Raw genomic sequence first — 20,074 nt, forward strand, 5'->3', positions numbered from 1 at the left:
TTCTTTTGGCACTTCCTGACTTTCTCCTGTCCCCCAGCAGGACTCAATGAGTGATCCTTCTCTCAGGAATCCATTTTTGCAGGTTGCCAGGAGGAAGTATTTCAGTAATGAGCTCAAGCTGGCTTGTACCCATTGCGGTTCACTCGTTCGCCACTTAACAATATATTCCATGGCACATCCCAATAAAGTAATCTTCACTGGGGAAACAGAACCTTCCCTTTTCTTTGGCATCTTAATTGAAAAGCTTTAGTTTCATCCTACCCTTGGAGCCAGGGCCCAAGCTCAATTAAATCACTGCAAAGATTATCAGGGGTTTTAACTCCTTTTGGACTACAGCCAATGTCAATGCCATGATCTGTTTTGTAAAGACCACATACATTTAAATCACAGAACACTTTCTCAATTCCTGTGTTTGCAGGTAAAAAAACAATATTCATCTCGGTAAGAGCTACTTCATCACTCACTGGTACTGCATCCACCTAATATCCACATCTGCCAGCACTACTCAGTAGCTTCATACTCAGGGACAGAACCTGCATGCCTGAAAACTCTCACCTTAGTGCTACAGAAATCCTTACAGGGATTTCAGGACAGCAGTGGCTTCAGCAGGAACTTCTCAAGGAAACACTTCTGAATCACCAGAATTCCCTTTACTCCCACTGCAGATACACTCTTTCATTATTCCCAAGGGTACTGAAGTTACTTACATACATGAAGATTGATACAATCATAACTCATCCAAAAATCAACAGAAGAGCTGTGTGGGTTAAAAGGATTCACCCTCCTGCAGGGGGCCTGCTGTTTCTTTAATTTCACATTTGTTTGATAGTACCCCCAAAACAGTAACATTTTTGGCAATAAATTTAGTGGCTTTCACATTTTCTGACCATTTTTCTCCAGCTGACTGTACTTGAAGAAGTTCATATTTCTGGAGTGTAAAGTTAAGAGCATTAAAAAAAATTAAAACAATTCCTTGAATTTGATTTTTATATTTGTACCTTTAGACCTATTCCCCATTCTGTGTTCCATTATTTTGTCTGTGATGCTTCAGGATTTTCTACCTCATGTTTACAACCACCACATGCTCCTTTTCTGCCAAGTTTAGTGAAGAAGGAAGGATGCAATGTGCTACAGGAGGTGAGTCCTGCCAAACCCCAACAGCCTCTTTTTTTGCTCCGCAAAAAGGGCCTCAGATTTAGCAGTCTATAAGAGCATTTCAGAGACCCACACATGTCTGTGCTTTTAAAATATATAAACTTCTCATATTTAATGTTAACTGCCCACCTCTATGACTGGCATCTGGATCATTTCCTGCTGAGTGCAGAAACAGCCCTGATTTTTCACTTCTAGTCCACTGGAAAAAATGAAAAATCAGCTCTTTGCCACATGCCACAACCTTTTCTTACAGCAATCTGCACAGGCAGGAACAGAAGGAAGGTATTCCAGAGAGATTAGGCCATATTTTCTGTTCTGACTTTCACACAACCACCTGGCCCAAAACTACTAAGAGAAAAAAGAGGGATGTAACACATGAGGAAATGATTAAAGGCGTGTAGAAAGGAGGTTCCAGCTTAGATAACTGGTTTCTGTCTGCTTGTCAGCTGCTATTTCTCAGAATGCTATTTATCCACCCAAAATTATTGCCTACCCAGCTGTATGAGCATGTTGGGTGAAACAGGACTGTGCAGCTGGGCTGGGGCAAGCTGAGCCTGCTCATGGAGAGAAGGAACGAGGAGGAGTTCCCAGAGCAGTGACTTCTACACAAGATGCCAGAGGGGCACAAGGCTCCAAACACCCCAGGGATCTCTGGGATTCCTGGATTTCATGTATGGAAAATGCAGACACTACAGTGAAGCCTCCTCAGAACACAGCTCAAAAGGGCAAAAATATCTAAAAGTTCTGTGTTTCCACATACACATCTCTAAAATCCTGGTAGCAGAGACATAAAGTGTATTCTTATGAAAAGCCTCTATTCCTGTCCATAGCCTTCTGTTTACAATAAGTGCTAAGAAACCCAACAAAAGCAATAATAGAAAGGGTATAGAACTCATTACATCCCCTACAGACATACCTCTTTCCCACAGCAATCTAAAAAAGGCTGAAGGAAACTCTCACAAGCATCTGACAGCATAAATCAGAAAAAAAGTTACATAGCTCAAAAATAGTCATGGCAAAAAGGGTAAGAATTGTTAAAGCTCTTCTTTCTATTAAGAATCCACAAAGGTTTGCATCAATACTTACCTTCCAAATGTAAACATCTGCAAATATTCTCATTTTAGCATGGTACAAAGACAGAAGTCTCAATACAGGGAAATGAAGAGAGCCAATCTCAAGACTTTCTCTTCCCAATTAAAAGATTAAGAGCAGATGAAGTTATTCTCAGCAGGACAAAGCTGTTGGATCCTCCCACATCTGACAAAAACCACCCTTTAATTGTTATAAATAGGCCTGTAAGACTGAGGGAAAGATCTGGGAGTAAGTAGAGAAGACATGAGCTATAAATTCCTTACTTCCAAGTCCTGTTCTTAGGACTTGCATTCAGATTCACAGATTTGATTCAGATTTCATTGCTTTCATTCAGATTCACACCAAATCTGAGAGTTCCTCCACACCATGTCTGAAGAACAAGGGGAGGGTCAGTGGGAAGCTGCTAGGTATCCTCTCCCCACTGAAATGGATGGGAAATAATGCAGCAGATTTTATCCATAACCACAGAAATCTTCCCAATCCCGAAATCTAAGATACCTGATCGTAGAGAAAATGCTCTGAGCTTTTTGTCAGGCTGGTGACAATTAAGAGATTCAGTACTTCATTAAGGAAACCCCAACTCTCAGGAAAATACCAAACAAAAGGCATAATCCAATAGCTGCTTCCAAAGTATTTACACTCCATCAGCATGGCCCAAAGTGGAGAAATGCAATCCAAACAGATATCCATGGAAAAGGCCCAGGACCAGGAACCCACTTTAACCTCAAATCTGGTATGTTGCATGTGTTATTTCACAGATATTTCTGAGGACAGATGAAAAGCCATGTCCTTTAAAAATCACATGGAAGAGCCAGTTCTAGTGAGAACTGCGTTCACACACCATGGGTTTGAGCAGGCTCCTCCACATGGTTACAGCACAGCAGCTACTTTGATATATTGACATTTCCTTAAAAATGCCACTCTCCCCACACTGGGGTACACAGGGATGGTCCAAGTGCTGCTCCAAAGCAGCCCTGACTGCCTTGCCATGGGGCAATCACACAAAACAAAATGACAAAAAAGGACACAATCACAAAAAACCCACACCAGACAGGGTTAGTTTCCTTACCTCTGAAGTTTGCTAACATTCTAAAAACTTTTCAACATGTTTTGTCTGAAAGTAAACACATGAATAAGCTCATTTGAGATCAGGTACATCTCTTTTTAAACTGAAGTATCCTCCAAGCCTGCCAACCCCACTGCTCTCAGTGGCATGGGCAAGCAGGGAAGCCACGGCAATCCAGAGTATCAAGAAAATGATGAACTAATATCAAACACCAATTCTGAAATCTGATCTAAAAATCCCAACATAACTCAGAACGCTCTCTCTTCCACTGAAAACCATGATCCTGTTGCTTTTACACAGCCTCCATCTATCTGTGCTTCTGTCTCTTGTGTTACAGGAACTGTGATCTTCCCACGACTGGGCTTCATATGCAGCCCCAGCCCATAAATAAAATACCCCACAACAGCAACAAGTCACTTTCTGTTCATATCTGGGTGAAAACTTTCTCCTCTTTTTTTTTTTACCACTAAACACACCTAATGGTTTAGGTAATTATGTCACACAGCATTGTTTAAAAAGGATACATTCAAATGACTCTAAAAGGAAAAACATTACATCTGCATAACAGATTAATTTGGCTAAAAACCCCCAAAATAATCTAAGTCATTCTACGTTTGCCTTCTAAATCAAGGCCAAAAAACTCCAATGACAGTGTAGATGTAAACTTTAAAAAAATAAATTAATTTTCTGAGTACAGTAGTCATCCATTCAGTCTAGAGCTGGCACACTGCAAACTGAAATGCCACCATCACTGGGGCACAGAGCTGAGATGGGAATCTATTTCTATTTCCTGTGCTCCCCTAAACATACTTGCTTTGTGATTCTGCTCTCTTAACCTTGCAGTCTCAGTAATTTTCTTTTTAAGCCTGAAAATACAATGGTGAAAATGAAGAATTTCCAGTAAATTAGTCCTTTTGCACCAAGTTATCTATAAAGGTTTTACTTCTATTTTTATTGAACTGCCCTGTATTTACAATACTACAGTACCAATACTCTTGCCCAAAAAATATCTACGATTTTGGATCCAGAAATGGCCTAAGAAAATGCCTCTCCTGTTTTAAAATTCACAGAAAAAGGAGTAATAAAACAACAAAAGGAATTTAAACAATTGATCATCTTTGGGAGAGAAGGGTATTTAATAAAAAGCTGAATTATCATTGAAATACCCCCAAACTGACAGTCAGTGGTCTTTTTATTCCAAAAACCACTTTGGAATAAAAGTAAAAACTAAAAAACAAATACTTTGTGCAGGATTTTCATACACTTACATTCTTATTCAAAAATTTGTCAGAACATGTTCTTTCTCAGGTCTTCACCCACTTCTTTCTCAAAACATCAGCCTGACTTTGGCAGGCGAGAACTCGAGACTGGACTGCACGGAGAACAATTGGATTTCAGATTTCCTGAAGCACTCCCAAAGCCAGCAGCAGAATCACTGGGCTGAAATCAGACTGAGCAATAATAATGGAAATTTCCTGATGGAAACACCACGTAAGAACGAAAGGGAAATAAAGGAAGAAAACCTCCCATCTTCTGGTCCACAGGAAGGAGACAACAGAAATTTCACAACGTGGTTGGGAATTAGGTGCGCAACTCCAGAAGAAAAAAGGAGATACCAGGTAGCCAAACCTTCAGATTCATTTGCTCACTTTGCTTTTGCAGGCTTTTTGGGTTTTTTGGTTTTTATTTAATGAATGAACACTTTGTCTCCAGCTATATTTGTGTTTTCTATCTCACAACTAACATCTCATTAGTTTGTAGGGCTACAGTTCCACCAGGTTTTTCTACTCTGAAAATACAGTCAGAAAACACAGCCTGACAAGGTAGCAGGGAGAACACAGAGGAAGAAAAAGATAAATATAAACCCCAACAGGTGAAATATGGACAGGGACCGAAGATAACTAAATCCATGATCACATGATAAATATCTGTGTGTTCATTAGATTTCTTCTTGTAGCACCAAGATGCCCTACCCACATTGCCTGAAAAACAGTTATAAATAGATGATGAAGAGACTGTCCCTGCCCCAAATTGCTGGCATTCTAAGCATCAAATGGCAGCCTCAGCCAGACAAGCTCAGGAAGGCAAGTTTACACGATGATTATCAAGGCTAAACAGATGATATCTTATCTAGATGATTTGCTGTTTCCTTTTAAATGTATTTAGTGTTTATTTCACTCACCACTTCACATGGAATCATCCTGTCCTTTCAAAGCCTCAGGCCAAACAGTTCTGTAAAATCTGTACTTAATAAATTGAATGTTAGAAAGACATCTAAACAATACAGCATTCCTGCTAGCAGCCAAAGCACTGCAGTTCCAGTAACCAGCCAAAAACTTCAATACTGATAAGTATAAAATGATTTCCAGTGTAAGCTTCTGGCAGTATTCTCCAGGTATCCATAAGCAGAGCTCTGCATGGGCATTCCTCAGAAAGAACTGACACTTCACAACCCAAACCTGCACACAACAACTCTTGAAACAGCAAGCTGCTCACAGTGCTGGGGACTCCCAAGCGTGACTGCTGACTGGATAAAAGTCATTGCAGTGAAATAGGTAAGATTTAATGGAGGGTTTTCCTGTGTTTAAGGAGAATTCCACTATTAACAGTACAGTCACTAGCTGTAGTTACCCTATCAAGACTTATGTGGACATGATCATCACTAAATTTGGTTTGCAGAACAATGATTTCCATTCTGTGGCTAGAATTAAACATCCTTCTTAGGTTTTCATTTATTTTTCCACTTGATTTGAAAGCATAAAGTCATCAGAATTTTCTTATTTCCTCCATTATTCCTCTGATTTTTCCTGTGTTTTTTTAAAGACTTGTAACTTCTTTCTAACAAGCTGCCCAAATGACAAGCAGCAGCCAAGGGATACATTAATGCAAAGAAACACACAGAAATTACTGGGATCAACAGTTATTTACATTCTAGAGGAGTCAGAGATGCTGATAAACACCAGCATCACGGGTGGATAAATCAGGCAGCAAAAGCACAGAGAATCTTTGCAGCTCACACATCTCTAAGGTGAAAGGGAGCACAGGAAAAGCCAAAACTGCACCTATCTGAATTTTTATACTGGGAGAAAAGGCTGGAATTACTGGCCTGTGACAGTACCTGGCATTTAGGTTACAGGTGAGCAGCAGGGTGGGTTACAGTGGAAAATACAGGATGAAAGGTGTATTTTAGGTGCAGGAAGGGAGCACTACTAAGGAAACACAGAATGGAATCAGTAGTTTGATTAGGGAAACCATCTTTTCAGTATGATTTAAATAACCTTGAAAAAAACAGTGAAAACCATTAAAAGCTATCAGATATATGCTTTTTGTAATGTACCCTATGGGAAATGGAACAATATGGGAAAAATCTAGAGGCACACAATCTTAGAGGAAATGAGAGGCTGGAATTCTGCACATGCTCATTTTATGTTTAATAGGCACTACAGGAAAAATTTTAAAGGTGAGAGTTTATTTGGGGATTTTCCCCATTTAATTTTCAATTTGTACATAGAAATAAAGTAAATTTCCTAAACAGCAGATCACAGTGATTTCAATTTCTATAAAAAATGGAACAATACAAGACACCAAGTAAGAAATATATTAATTATTTCAGTAATGTACAGCATGAAAGCATCAATTTCAGTCTAGAATCCTGACAAAAATGTACACACAACTTCTGAAAAGGTATCATTCCAAAGCATCACAGGTAGTCCCTCAGCCAAAAAAAGGTACCACCTCACACCTCACACCATTCAGAAAGTTTAGACAGAACACATAAGCTGCACAGCAAGTTCAGTAATCTCCATTCACAATGTAATGTTAATATTTACTCACAGTCCCTGGCCCACCACCAAGATTTTCTTTTAATTTCACACATTCAGAAGATAAAAGGTGAGAGCATTAGGGAACAGCACACTGTAAACTTTTTATTTTGCTGAGAGAAGGATAATTACAGAAAATAATTTAATACCCCCTTTCCATCACCCCACATGCAAAGACTGAAATCTTACCAAAGCCCTGGGCTCTAAAATCACACATGGCATATAGAAGACAAAAATTTATAGGCAATTAATATATTTGTAATGGCAGAATTTCAGGATCAAGGGACACAGTGGAACAAGTAGGCAGTGTGTTTAAACCAGGAGGCCTGAAGCATAATTAAACAGCATCAGCACATAGTCAATAACCCCAATTCTGTTGTGGCAACCAAAAGATAACCTGGGCAAAAAGGAATTAGGGACAGTGAGCCCAACAAGGGGTAAGTAAACCACTGGATAATTGGTACATGTTGGCCTAGACTTGGCAAGCTCTGGAATTATCAGTCTCAAGGGTAAGAGGGAAGCATGTTCATATTTCTGATAGATTTCCCTATTCATGCCCTTATTTAGGGCAAAATCACCCAACCGTGCCAAGACCAAGGACAAAAGGATTATCTCTCACTCCTGCAGCAAACACCTCTGGAGACTACAATGAGACAAAATTCTTTCCCCTCTGAGGTCTCTAGAAATCTCTAGAAATCTAGAAAACACCTTTTTTAGAGGGATCCTGTGGTATATATATGTTCAGGAAACACACTTTCCCTTCCCAGCCTCTCCCTTTCTCTGTCTGCAGCACCAGCACAGGCACTCTGAGGTACCTTCCAGCAGTGCTTCAGGTCTGGAGACAGAGGGAATCCAGTCAAGGGCTGTGCTTCCATTTCAGCAGCAGCTGACACAAGGCTGGTTCTGCCATGGGGGTGAAGCCAGCCAGCAATGCTCCAGCAGCAGGCAGCTCCCAGCTGAGAAGGGATATTCTGCATCCACAAACCCAGCTCTCACTCCTGCTGGAGAACACAGATCCACTGGTGCTCTGGAGCAGGAGGGGGACACAAACACTCCAGCAGAGCCTCTCTCTCTGTAGGAAAAAAAAAATTGCCTAGAGCCAAAACTAAATTCTGCATCCTGGCAACTTTCAGCTCACAGGTCAGCAGAGTACAAACCAAGTGGAGAAGGGTGGGTAACAATTTGTCTGAGTAAATGGCCAAGCAGTACAGGACTCCAAAAACCTATTTAGAAAACAACACTTCTGCATTTCTATAATCCAGCAGTAAATAACAGGAACCAGAAGGACTGCTGGTGAGCTTTGGCAGGTTTCTGCTGGTGATGGTTGGGGTTTTTTTTTAAATAGCTCATTGATTTTGGATTGCATCCATCTCCAGCATTGTGGCTACACTTCATGTAGTAATTTACTTCAAACCAGAGTGCACTTCTACAGCCAAGTCTTTGTTTTGTAAATGTCACTGCACTTCAGCACCATTAACCAGACACCCCTATTTCAAGCTGATATTCTGAAATTCAGCAAAAATAACTATCAGCAACAATGCAACAGAGCCAAATGAAAATGGAAAATGTTTTTGACTCCACACAGTGCAGTGTAGTGTATTATTCCTTTCTGGGAGAGTTTGGATCAGTTGATTAATGGGCCCACTCCATCCAAGATCCCCTGACACCATCCAGTCATCCCCATTCCCCATGGAGGCTTTCAGAGGAAAACCTTTGTGCCTAAGGACTTTGTGGATAAAGTAGGCATAAACTTCCAGGCATTTTACTGACAGCCAGAAGTTCTGGACTCCATGCCTGCTACAAGAAGCTTGCCTTTCCATCATTTCCATCATTCATTCGTCCTTCCCAAGTTGCCTGCTTGGATTAGATGGCAACGGGACCAACCAATGTGCATGCACTGCAATGTCAGGGCAACTGCAGCTATTGGGAAGTGCAGCAAGGTGCTTTCCCAACCAGCATCTTCCCATTCCACAGAAAGCAGAGGGTGAGCACAGGTTTGCCAAACCCTGTGGGTTAGGAGTGAGAAGAACAGAGCTCCAAAGCTCACCTTCCCTCCTGTAGCTGGGAGAACACTGGAACTGGTCCCAGCACCCAACCCTCAAGGTCAAATGAATGTTATTTTAGAAAAGCATGACAAATTAGTGCTTTATGACCAACAAGCTTCGTTCATGGAAGTTTTCTCTTCAGAGGCTAAGTGAACAATTCCTGTTGCCTGCTGTAATAACAAGTGCAGAGAACAGTAACTTCTTTAAACTGCTGAGCTCAATGTTTTTCACCGGATCTCTGATAGCTGCTGATTTGGTGACTGAAAAGTGATGTAGCTTTAAAAGTACTTGTTCTGCCTCTCTGCAGAGACCACAGGCAGAACAAATAAATTAGCAGTGTTTGGGTTCTCATTACCTCAAATTAGCCTCAGCAGATGATGACAGGAGCAGAGCCAAGCTGTCTGTGGGTCCTTAACCTTGCACCTGTTAGCACTCCATGAAGGACACAGAAAAGGGAGGCCAGGTTCCCTCTGCTGCCTGACCACAACAAAGCTTTCCTGTCAGATTATTGACACCTCTTCTGACAGCACCTTTCAGCCTGCACACCCACATCACTCCTAATCCACTAACAATGAAGCAGTTGCCATACCTGGAAGTGTCCCCAAGGAGTGCAGGGACTGCATGAGGAAACTGGGGCAAGGATGGAAGACTCTGCCAAGTAACAGGTATCATCACCCCAGAGCCATCCATCTAAAACAATGCATTTGTTTACATTCAAGCCTAAAAGAAAACAGTAAGTTCAAAATAGAATCTTCATGTTATCACAGGGAAAAGTGAGACACAAAATGAATGTGTCCTGTTTCATCATTCATTTAAATAGTTCTGCTGGGCATTTCAGGCTGCAGCCACAGCATCAAAGCCAGGCACATCTTTGGATGGGACATAGTGACCTGCTCCAAAATGCATCTACAGTAAAGCCAGCTGTGGAGAGGCAGAGAGAGACTGACAGGGAGGGAGGATCATCACAACAGGCACATCCTCCTCCCTTACACTGCTCCTGTTACAGCCTGGGTCCCTTACTCATCTCATGCACTCCTCTTGTCTGTGATTCCATTTGGAGCACCTGGAGAGGGACTAAAGCCATGGTTTATGACCTTGAGGCTCCACCACGGAGCAGAAGATGAGGAGAAAGTGAAGGCTTTCCTTGAGACCCTCCCGCAGGGCCCTGCTTGCACTCAGCGTGGCAGACCCCAGGTTTTGTGTTGCTGTAAGATTTTACAGGAGCTGACTCTGATGCTGCACGTCCCAAGCAGTCAGCTGACCCTTCCATTCCTGCCTCTGGCCCTTCCTCCCCTCCTCTTTTTCATGGGGAGGGCATTTTTGAGCCTGCAACTGGTGCCAGTGGGGCTCTTCCTACTCAGACCAGTGCTGCCAGCAGCTGAGACACAGGCAAATCACATCCATGCAGGAGCTTGATTTATTAAAGTGTCTGAACAAAAATCACTTGCTAATACTGAATACTTTAAGGGGAAGAATAGTGGGACTGAACCTTGGTGCTAAAGCTGTCCATATATAAGGATTGGGCACTAGCCCAAATACAACAAGCCTGCCCACAGCTGTGATATATTTAATCAGGTCTTACAGATTCATTATTTTGCACAACCAAATCCAGCACCTGTGAAAACTGTCTTATTTCAGCTGTGGGAAAAGCTACTTAAATAACATTTTCACTTTCAAGAAGACAACCCAAAACAGTATCTCTTCAAGTCCAAAATACCCACAGCCAGCTGCAGTGCCAAGGCAGTGTAGAGGGGATATTTAACCAAATTCGTATCAAAACTCCTACCCACGTGAGGAAGCTCCTTATTATTAATACTTGTGGCACTTAAATGTCCCCAGAACTGCCTTTTGGCTCCTTTGAAAGAACATAAGGTATAACTAAAAAAAAAAAAAAAAAAAAAATGAAAAGCCCCAACATTCTCTTTGGATGTCTCTTTCCTTACAAAAAATTTGTCTTTTTTTCCCAGTGAAATTTAACTCCCACCACGATGTTCTCAGAGATGGACTACTGCAAATCCTTTTCTTACACCACAGTAATCTTGAAAGTTATTTCATCAGTTTTGGTGTAATATTAACAATATTGTCTGCCTGAAGTGCATAAAAAGCAGCTAAAATTTCCTTTCCTCAGAAGCAGGCAGCAAGGCTAACTACTGCTTTGCTTTGACTAAACCAACAGTACTAGAAGTGTGTATATATAAAAGCAAATTGTGCATGAAAATTGTACAAGTAAACACCACTCCATACCAATGAATAAAGTCCTATTTTTCAGTAAGTCTGAGTCAGTTCTCACTGCTGCAAGAAACATGAGATTTAAAAGGCATCTGAAAGCTTCTAAAATCAGGGTTTAATTTGCTCCGACTGTAAAATGTGCTGCTGGCACACTCACTTTATCATTCAAAATAGCAACAAGTGAAAACAGACCAAAAGGACAGAGCTAATTCAATGCAAAGATCTTCTTTCTCAGTAAATGTCTGGAACAGCACCACTCTTAGCAACAGAATGTTTACCCAGCACAAGATAAAGGGAGAGGCTTTTCACTGACACCTGGGACAAAACCAAAGAAGAAAAGCAGCTCCCAATGCAAGCCAGCAAAGTTACATTTTTCAAGTATTCCCACCTAATGCAGACAGAAGGCCAGCCACAGCAAGTCACAACAAACAACCTATTTACCCACTCCCAGAAAATGCTTGTAAATTTAAACTGTGTGAAATGTCTAACTACCCCTTTCATTCCATCAAAAGGCTTCATCAGCAATGGACAATAAAGCCTCTGGCTTGACCTAAAGGGGCTGGTAGGTTAATCTATTCTGACCTTACCTTTATTCAGTCATAATACTGAAAGATTGCTTGAATGAATAACCAGCATTTAACAATGCCAACAGCCACCCTTTCACTACAGTGCTCCTCTGAAGTGCCCTCCAAGCCAATTCTTTAATGAAAGGGGATATCAAACATTTCCAAAAATTAATTGTAAAATAAACCAAAATACCATTTCTCACTCATGGGTAAAAAGGATATATATAAAAAACAAAAGCAGAAGAAGAAAATTTCTCTTGCTCCCTTCATGTTTCTTTCAGACTTCCACCATCACTTATTGTCAATTTTAGATAATATGCTGTCTTTTATTAGCTGTCACTCAGATCTTTTATTTATAGCATTTTCACTCAGATGGAAGAAACCAGACATTAAAAGGTACTACTGATAAAACCTGACTTCTAACAATAGGCTCAATCATTTAGGCCTCAACACTTGGTATTTTAATAACTTCCAGCTTCATTTCAAAAGCCATTCCATGAGGGTGCTCAGCACTGAACATGGCAAAGCAGAGTTAAAATTGAGCACCTAATTAGACCCACAGAGGTCAATAAGCTGGATTCATCACCCATTGACTGATTTAATCACTCAGCTCTCATAAGTTTCAAGTTCACAGCCTATATTTAAAAGCCCTTCTAGAGAAAAGCCTCCAGTACTCAACACTGCAGTGCACAGTTCTACCCAAGCATTTTCCTCCCTGTGACAGTACCATAACCACCTGTATGAAGGAACTAAACAGTTTGGTATGTGCCTGCTAGGGCAAGGTTTTGCATTTTGTTGTGAAGCAAGAGCTGTATTCTCATTTGACATAGCAATTAGAGTGCTTATTTTTCAGCATCAACAAACAAATGCATCTTCATTTAATGTTCTATACCCAAAAAATGGTTTGGCAAGAGGATATCAAAAAGCACGACCAGCAGGCACTGAAAAGATACTTGGAAACGCCTTTAAAATTCCACACTAACCCCAAAAACAAGGTCTCAAATCTATTCCTAATTAGATTTAGGAAGATGCTTAACATACCAGTCAAGATTAAGTGCCATCACCTCTATCCAAAAGCACAATCATCAAAGAACTGGGAAGAAGCAAACCACAAGGCAGTGACGAGGAATGAAAAATAAAGATAAGAGCTTTCCTTTGGATTGCAGAGGTTACTGTTATAAATTAGTCAAAGTTTCCTACCTTGAAAAGCTGTGATGTGACCAACTATCATGTACTTCAGCTCAAAGTTCAGTGCCTGGATGCTCTGAGTCCTCTCCCTTCGGACAGCTGCCTGGTAGCTTTCTTCCATTTTTTTGGTGCAACACGTTGGTGCCCTGTGTTGACAGATCTGTAAATCTGACTCTTAAAGCAAACAAGAAAAACAAAAAAATTAGAAAACCCTTGAACTTCCGCCATGAAAGCAATGCATCCTAACATCAGAAACACCACATTTTAAAATCTGAAACAAGACAAAACCCACAAGAAATGACAGTGTGAAACTCAGCTGCTGTCAGAAGGACGCAAAATTGGGATTATTTCATTTGAGTAACATGAGATTATCAACTGATAAACTATTTTACACTGTTAAGAACACTGGGCACAGAAGTTACCTGAACCCAGTCAGGGGCACAACAGTATCACTGTCATGAAGCTCCACCATCAAAGGGGCAGTATTTCCACTGAACACCTTTTACTAAACGTACCAAAACTTGAACCTGTGAGTGATAACCATGCCTCAAATTAGGATCCAATACTCACCCATGTTGAGCCTCAAGGAATCACCCATTCACCTCTTACACTCTTAAAAAAATCTCTGAGCTCACCAAAAGATAAAATAAAATCTAAAGCACTGCGATCACTCTCACCTTGCAACTAGAGAAAAAGTTGAAAGCTGATTAAAAACTTCATTCTTGTAGAATGTTTTTATTTTTTCTCAAATCATTCCATATTTGTATGTGTTTCAGTAAGTTTAATATCCTTGGTAAGGAAACTTAAAGCTACATCACAGAGTTGTGATGGACACACTCAGTGTCTGTTCTATACCACAGGATTTGCAGGTGCCAGAAAGGATCTGGTACAGACTGCAGATGAGTATTTTCTGATGCTCCACAGGTCCATGTTTTTAGAAGGGGAGGGAAAAAAAGCAAGAGGCTGTTAAGGAAGCAAATCCAAAAGCAGGGGTGCACATAAATAGCAGAGCCCAAAGAGTCACACAGTATTTAGTGTGACAGTGTGTCAGGGGCTTCCCTCCCTTCACCTCAAGCAGTTGGTCCTGAGACCAAACCCACAGGGAGAAGCTTCCATAAATCTCCCTTCACCAGGGCAAAAAAATTAAAAACATTGAGTCAGCTGAAACATCTCATTTGACTAGAAAATATTGCTTCCAGTTTATAGCCGCTCTTATTTGAAAGTGAAGCTAATTCATGTCAAGAAGGTCAAAAACAAAGTAAAATATTTCAATTTACTACATTTGTATGTTAGTTTGCAAACAGATGACATTGTCACAGACTGAACTGAATCAGGACACCAGTTTGGAGGTGTGTTTGTTTCACACTTCAATCTAATCTCAGAAATGGGAAACAACAACTCTCCCCACTGCAGTGTGTTATAAATCCATATTGTGATATTGGCTTTCACAAGTATTAAGATGAATGTTATATGTTATATGCTTCTGCTATGTCTTTTTCTTTTTCTCCTGCTAGCAAGTCTTAGGCACAGGTCAAGAAGAATTTTGGATTTTGGGGCAATGTCCTGTCTGTGCAAAGCAAGATAACCTCCAGGAAACAAATGATGGGGCCCAGGCTGCTGTTAACACTGACCGGCTGCAGAAGAAGGAACCCCAGCCCAAATGAAAATGTGATAAAGGGAAATCTTTAAGATGCATGCTCTAATAAGGCGGATTCAGGGCGTAGTCATGCAAAATACCTCTTGGAAAAATATGAATATGCATTAAAACCCCACAGCAGAATGGGATAAAAGGAGTGTTCCAAAGATATCAGGTGTGTTCCTGGCAGCACACCAGGGCACCCGGCTGCTTTAACCCTGTGCTTCATTATCTTTGTCTCCTAATTGTCTTTTTGTTGATATTAAACCTTTTATAATTTATTAAGTGAGTGAACCTCGTTTTCACAAGTGTGAGCCCCAAACCCTGCTGGAGGCCCTGGCAGAAGCAGCAGCTGGAGGGCTGCACGCTCCTCACCTCTGCTGCGCCCGGCCGCCACAGAAGCTGTCCCAGCTTGAAATTAGCTTCTTGGACAGGCTAATTTGAACTTGGAGGGGTTCCCTGATCCAGCTCAGGCCCTGAACACGTCTGTGCTGTCACAAGGAGGTCAGGGAAGGAGCACTGCTCTGAGCTGGCACACAGAGGCACACTGAAATTGCGATACAGGCCGCGGAGCAACGCGGCCATCCCCAAACAGGGGTCCGGGCACAGGGGCTCTGAGTGCTGCTCGGCCCCTGCAGTGCTGACATGCCAACACCCAAAGCATTTCTCCTCACAGCACCCCTCTGCAGGCTTCTTCCACGGGGCTTTGCAAAGCTCAGGCCTGTATCAAGAAAGGTTTGAAATGGCAGGAGCTTTGTGCGGACAGTGCTGTCCCCAGCACTCCCCTCTGAAGCCAGGCACACGGGAACCTGCCTCTCCTCCAGAAAGCTTTAAGGATATGGATATCTCAGCTGGAACTGCTCTCCTGGGATTCCCCAGCCAACTATCTCCTCCCATGAACGCTCCAGGAGCCTGAAGACTGGGATTTGTTGGTCCAGAGCCAAAATGTCACAGAAGGCGCTCTTAAATAGAACCAGCGCTCTTAAATAGAAACAGCACTAAGCCCCTGACAGTTCAGGAGCCTGATGTAAAACACAGAGCACTGAAAGGCCAGCAGAGCAAGCCCTGCTCTCCTCACAGCACTGTCAGGTCAGTGCTGTCATACACACAGCCTGGCAATCTCATCTGCTCCAGTATTAGCCTCAGGGTATCACTTTTAACACAATTATAGAAACCTAATAAAAGGTTTCACTGCTATACATGCCTGGGTGCCGAGATTAAATTAGAACTCATTAGTAATATCTTAATGTCTCTAATAACTCTGATACTAAATTTAGTTTCTCTCATCTCTTTCATCTTGATGAAAAATACCCTCTCCAATGGGAAGAGGGGAGGAGCAGTGACAGAGGGGTGGCCGAGGGGCTGAGCTGAGCCCCCCAGAGCCAGGGTACCCCATTAGCCCTGCTCAGAGTTTGCTGCCACAGGACAGACACAGCCTTAGGGGCAAACTCCTCCCTTTCTTTAAAGAACAAATCCATTCAATACATCAGAGAGAAAGCACCTTCCTGAAATACACAAGTTACCAACATCATCGTTTCAGGATTTCACCATGCTAATTTCCCTCCTGGACTTGCTTCCCAGCTTTCCCCAAGGTGCCTCTCATTTCCTGATCAGTAATTTGGGAGAAGCCTCTACCTCAACCTCCTCCTAAAGCAGATCTAACTACATAAGAGCTTCATCCACTCAAGTTTCAAGCATCTACAAAGATGAACAATACCACAGCCTCTCAGAACCTGTTTCAGTATTTGACTACACTCATAGTAAAATAAGTAAATTTAAAATTTCTATCTAATTCCCCATGTTCCAACTCACATCTGTGGTTTTTCAGCGTACAGCCATGTACCTACAAGAAAGTGACTCCACTTTCTCTATTTTCTCCCTAAAGGGAGCTGAAGACAGCAGTATGGTCTCCTTTAATCTTATTCTTCCTACAACTGAACAAACCCAGCTCTCTATTCCCGTGTGTTCCAGCCCCTGACCGTGATGGGAGCCCTCTGCTAGACCCTATGTCACATATGCAAAGCACCTGCATCCACAGCAGCCCTCTGTTTCATTTTCTTATGCATTAACTTACTGACAGAGCAGAACATTTTCAACTCTACATGCCTGGGCTTCAATTCCAAAAGGTTTATAGCTTTCCTAAAACAAATTAATTTTCTGCTTCAGATCAGATGTAAGGATTACTCCACTGATTATGTACATTATTTTTCTACTCAAGCCTTTTCCCCTTGAGTACTGGTTAAAACCGTGGCCTGGCTTACTTGTTAAAGTGAGAAAAACTACAGACTTTAGTCTGTACAGTTATTATAAAAAACAGGATAAAGTATCTTTCTCCACTTTGAAAAACAGTCACATTCAGAAGTGCAGGGAAAAAAAAGCACCCAAAGCACGTGTGTTTTGGAATGCATCAATGATCCCTGTTGAAAACTACTGTGCAACCCCAAAGCAATTAATACATGCCAAAGGCATCACCTTCAGACACTTCCCTGTCATAATTATAAATTACTTTAGGTGCTAAATGGACAGAAAACTGTGTATCCCTACCTGACATCCATCTGGCCAGCTCTATTCAAATCAGCTCTGGAGTATTTTGTTGTATGTGGAAAACTTTTTTGTTTTGAATCAAAAAGTTTGGGACTTCATTTTGAGCTTTGGTACAAACAAAATCTAAGACTTTGGCCATGAAAACTAGCTGAATCAGTATAATTTCCCAAAAGCAGACAGGCCTGTTTAGCAAACAAAATTAACTTCTTCTAAAAACTGAATTTTTGGTTTTTTTATTCATTTTGTTAGCTGACCATGCAGTTTAACAGTTCTGTCTTTAAAATGCTGTACACACTGTAAAAGCCATACTCTGAAACCAGAAAGCCAAACTTTATTCGCTTTAACTGATTTACCTGCACCAACTTTTTCAAAGACAGGCTTTTTCAAACAAGCTGAACCTCTAATTTCTACTGCACAGAAGAGTCCTGAGCAAGGCATGATCAGAGGGTGAGCTCAGTGCAATCTGTCTTTTGACAGTTTTTGCCTTTGTATTTTGACAAACATTTCAACAGTATTTCCAAACAAAGCTTTAGTCCAAAGCCCAAGATTTTAATGTTGTACAAATATCTTCAAAGACTCCAAGAGTGATTATGCCTTAGTAACACAGAGAAAGGTGCCAAAAGTATCTTGCATTGTGCCTGGCCCAGCTGAGCAGGAGCCAACACTTCATCCTTCTTGAGAGTCATCTGTCTGGTATAGCTGCTGCCTCAGCTTGAGGAAAATTCAGCAATTAAACACGAACTAATTCAGGGGAAGAGGCTAAATAAGATGAAAAAGGAACTATTCCCAACCAGGGCTCTCCTGGCAACTACTTGGGGTATGAGCAGAGCCCACACCAGCACATCAAGGAAAGGGAATCCAGCCACTGCAGGCTGCCCCAAGTTTGTGAGGTTCTTTCTTCATGTAGCTCATGTGCCCCAACAGTGCTAAAACCATCACCACCTTCACCTGCAAGTCTGCTGTCAGGAAACTCATCCCCTGGCCATCCTCACCTAGCAGGGAGCACAGCTCCCTGTGCACAGCCTTGCTGTGCCACAGCTCAGGCCCACTGCAAGCAATGAAATGTTTTCATCTAGAAACTAAACTAAACTTCAGCTAAAAAGCAAAGTATCTTCAATTCATCAGCTCAACGTGTGCAGAGTCCAACAGCAACTATTTCATCTGTCACTGTGTAAAATATGGTAGTTACTATGCTTGAAGTAGTGCCAGGAATTAGCACAAAAATGAACAAGCCAGTGCACCAGTGCTCTGGGACATAAAACAGCAGCTAACTCAATAACCCTGCTCTGTGGGCTAGGGGTGAAAGCCAGGTAAGCTCCAGGGAGCAGAGTCTAAGTCAGACTGAGGTGTCTTTTCTTCCTGCCTCAGGTGTGCTGGAGCCAGGCCCTCCCACACACGTTTTCTGACTATGCAGAAAGAACTTTCCAATCTAAGTCTTTCCTCTGTTTTGTTAAAATAATCCAACTATCAGTTTTAATATAAAGACCACACAGGCAAAAAGCACATTAAAAGGTCCCTTGAAAGCAAAAAGCTCATGAAATACCAAAGAAGCATCTATATGTAACTTGACAACATGCATACATCCAGCAGTTTGGAAAACACAAGTTGTGAACACCTCCTTTCCCTACATTCCTTCTTCCAGAATGTGCATTACCAGAGATAGTGTTTAACTAGATCCTTTGCATTCTCTGTTCTTTTGAAATACTCAGAAACATAATTAAGGCTTTGACCAGATGTGCTATTCCAGTTGAAACAATCGAGGCCGAAAGATAAACACCTCAAATTTTACCAAGCACAAATTAGATAATCTACTAATGAAACCACCAGCAAGTGTAGCTGCTTCCAGCTTTGTCAAGTCAAATAGCTTGCATTTGCTCAAGAGTTCTTGAGCAGACATGGAAACAAAAAGTATAAAACACCACAAAATTGAAGAACTACTTGATGGCACTGGAATTAAACCCGCAAAGCTAAGGGTGGTGGAAACCTGGAGTGGGACAGAAGGGGGACAGCAAGAAGCACTAGATGCCTTGATTCCAGAGAGCTGGCAGCATCAGCAAGTGCCACAGCTTGCAGGACAGCTGGAGACCATCAGACACCAGCCCTGAGCAGCTTCCAGAGCAGGAACTCTTCCAGACACACAGCTCTTAAGGGCCTGTTGCTAGGTGCATTTTGTTCAAGTTTTTCCCATTTCCCTCTGCTGTTTGCCTGGTTCTCACTGCTCTTGTATTCTGATTTTTGGTGTACCTTCTGCCTCACCCCATAGGTCACTGCCTGGTAGGATTTTCACCTTGGCTTGTGCTTGGACCCAGTGAACAAAAAAAGCATCTGGGTTCTCTTAACCGAATGTGCCCGCTACTCCCTGGAACCCACAGAGGCATAAACCCTTCACTCTTCAAATTCCCTCTCCTCAGACAAGATTCCCATCTCTTGATCCTTCCCTGGCCCCTCAGCTGCCCTTCTCCCTGCCTTCCTCCAAGTGTTTGCACATCTGTGGGACGTCCTGGAGCAGCAGAGCAGCTGGACACATTTCCAGCCCATGGGCCACAGCTTCCCCTCAAGGAGGAGCAGCTGCTGCAGGGAGAGGACTTTTCATGTCACTCACCCTCAGTTTCCCGAGCTGTTCCTTAGGAAGTCTGGCTGTACCCAGGAGGCTGAAGGCAAAGAGCTAAGAAGGCAATTGGAGTTCACTGTTCCTTGCCTCATGCCTGTTACCAGACCTCTGGCAAGGAGGA

General features: G+C 42.0%; 1 protein-coding gene across 9 annotated transcripts in view; it reads right to left on the minus strand.

Annotated features, from left to right (window-relative positions):
* LOC111933764 (glypican-5-like) overlaps positions 1-20,074 on the minus strand; it is a 370,583-nt gene that overhangs the window by 291,732 nt on the left and 58,777 nt on the right. For 8 of the 9 annotated variants that reach the window (XM_086843678.1, XM_086843672.1, XM_086843674.1 and 5 more), the window contains one exon: positions 13,175-13,336. The exons of the other annotated variant lie outside the window; for it this stretch is intronic. In XM_086843678.1, the coding sequence (XP_086699804.1) occupies positions 13,175-13,283 (109 nt within the window). In that variant the 5' untranslated portion in view covers positions 13,284-13,336. The remainder of the gene's footprint in view (positions 1-13,174; positions 13,337-20,074) is intronic. 9 annotated transcript variants of the gene reach the window in all.

The sequence above is a fragment of the Cyanistes caeruleus genome, chromosome 10, assembly GCF_971803275.1.
Source record: "Cyanistes caeruleus chromosome 10, bCyaCae1.hap1.1, whole genome shotgun sequence".
Classification (NCBI taxonomy): Eukaryota; Metazoa; Chordata; class Aves; order Passeriformes; family Paridae; genus Cyanistes; species Cyanistes caeruleus.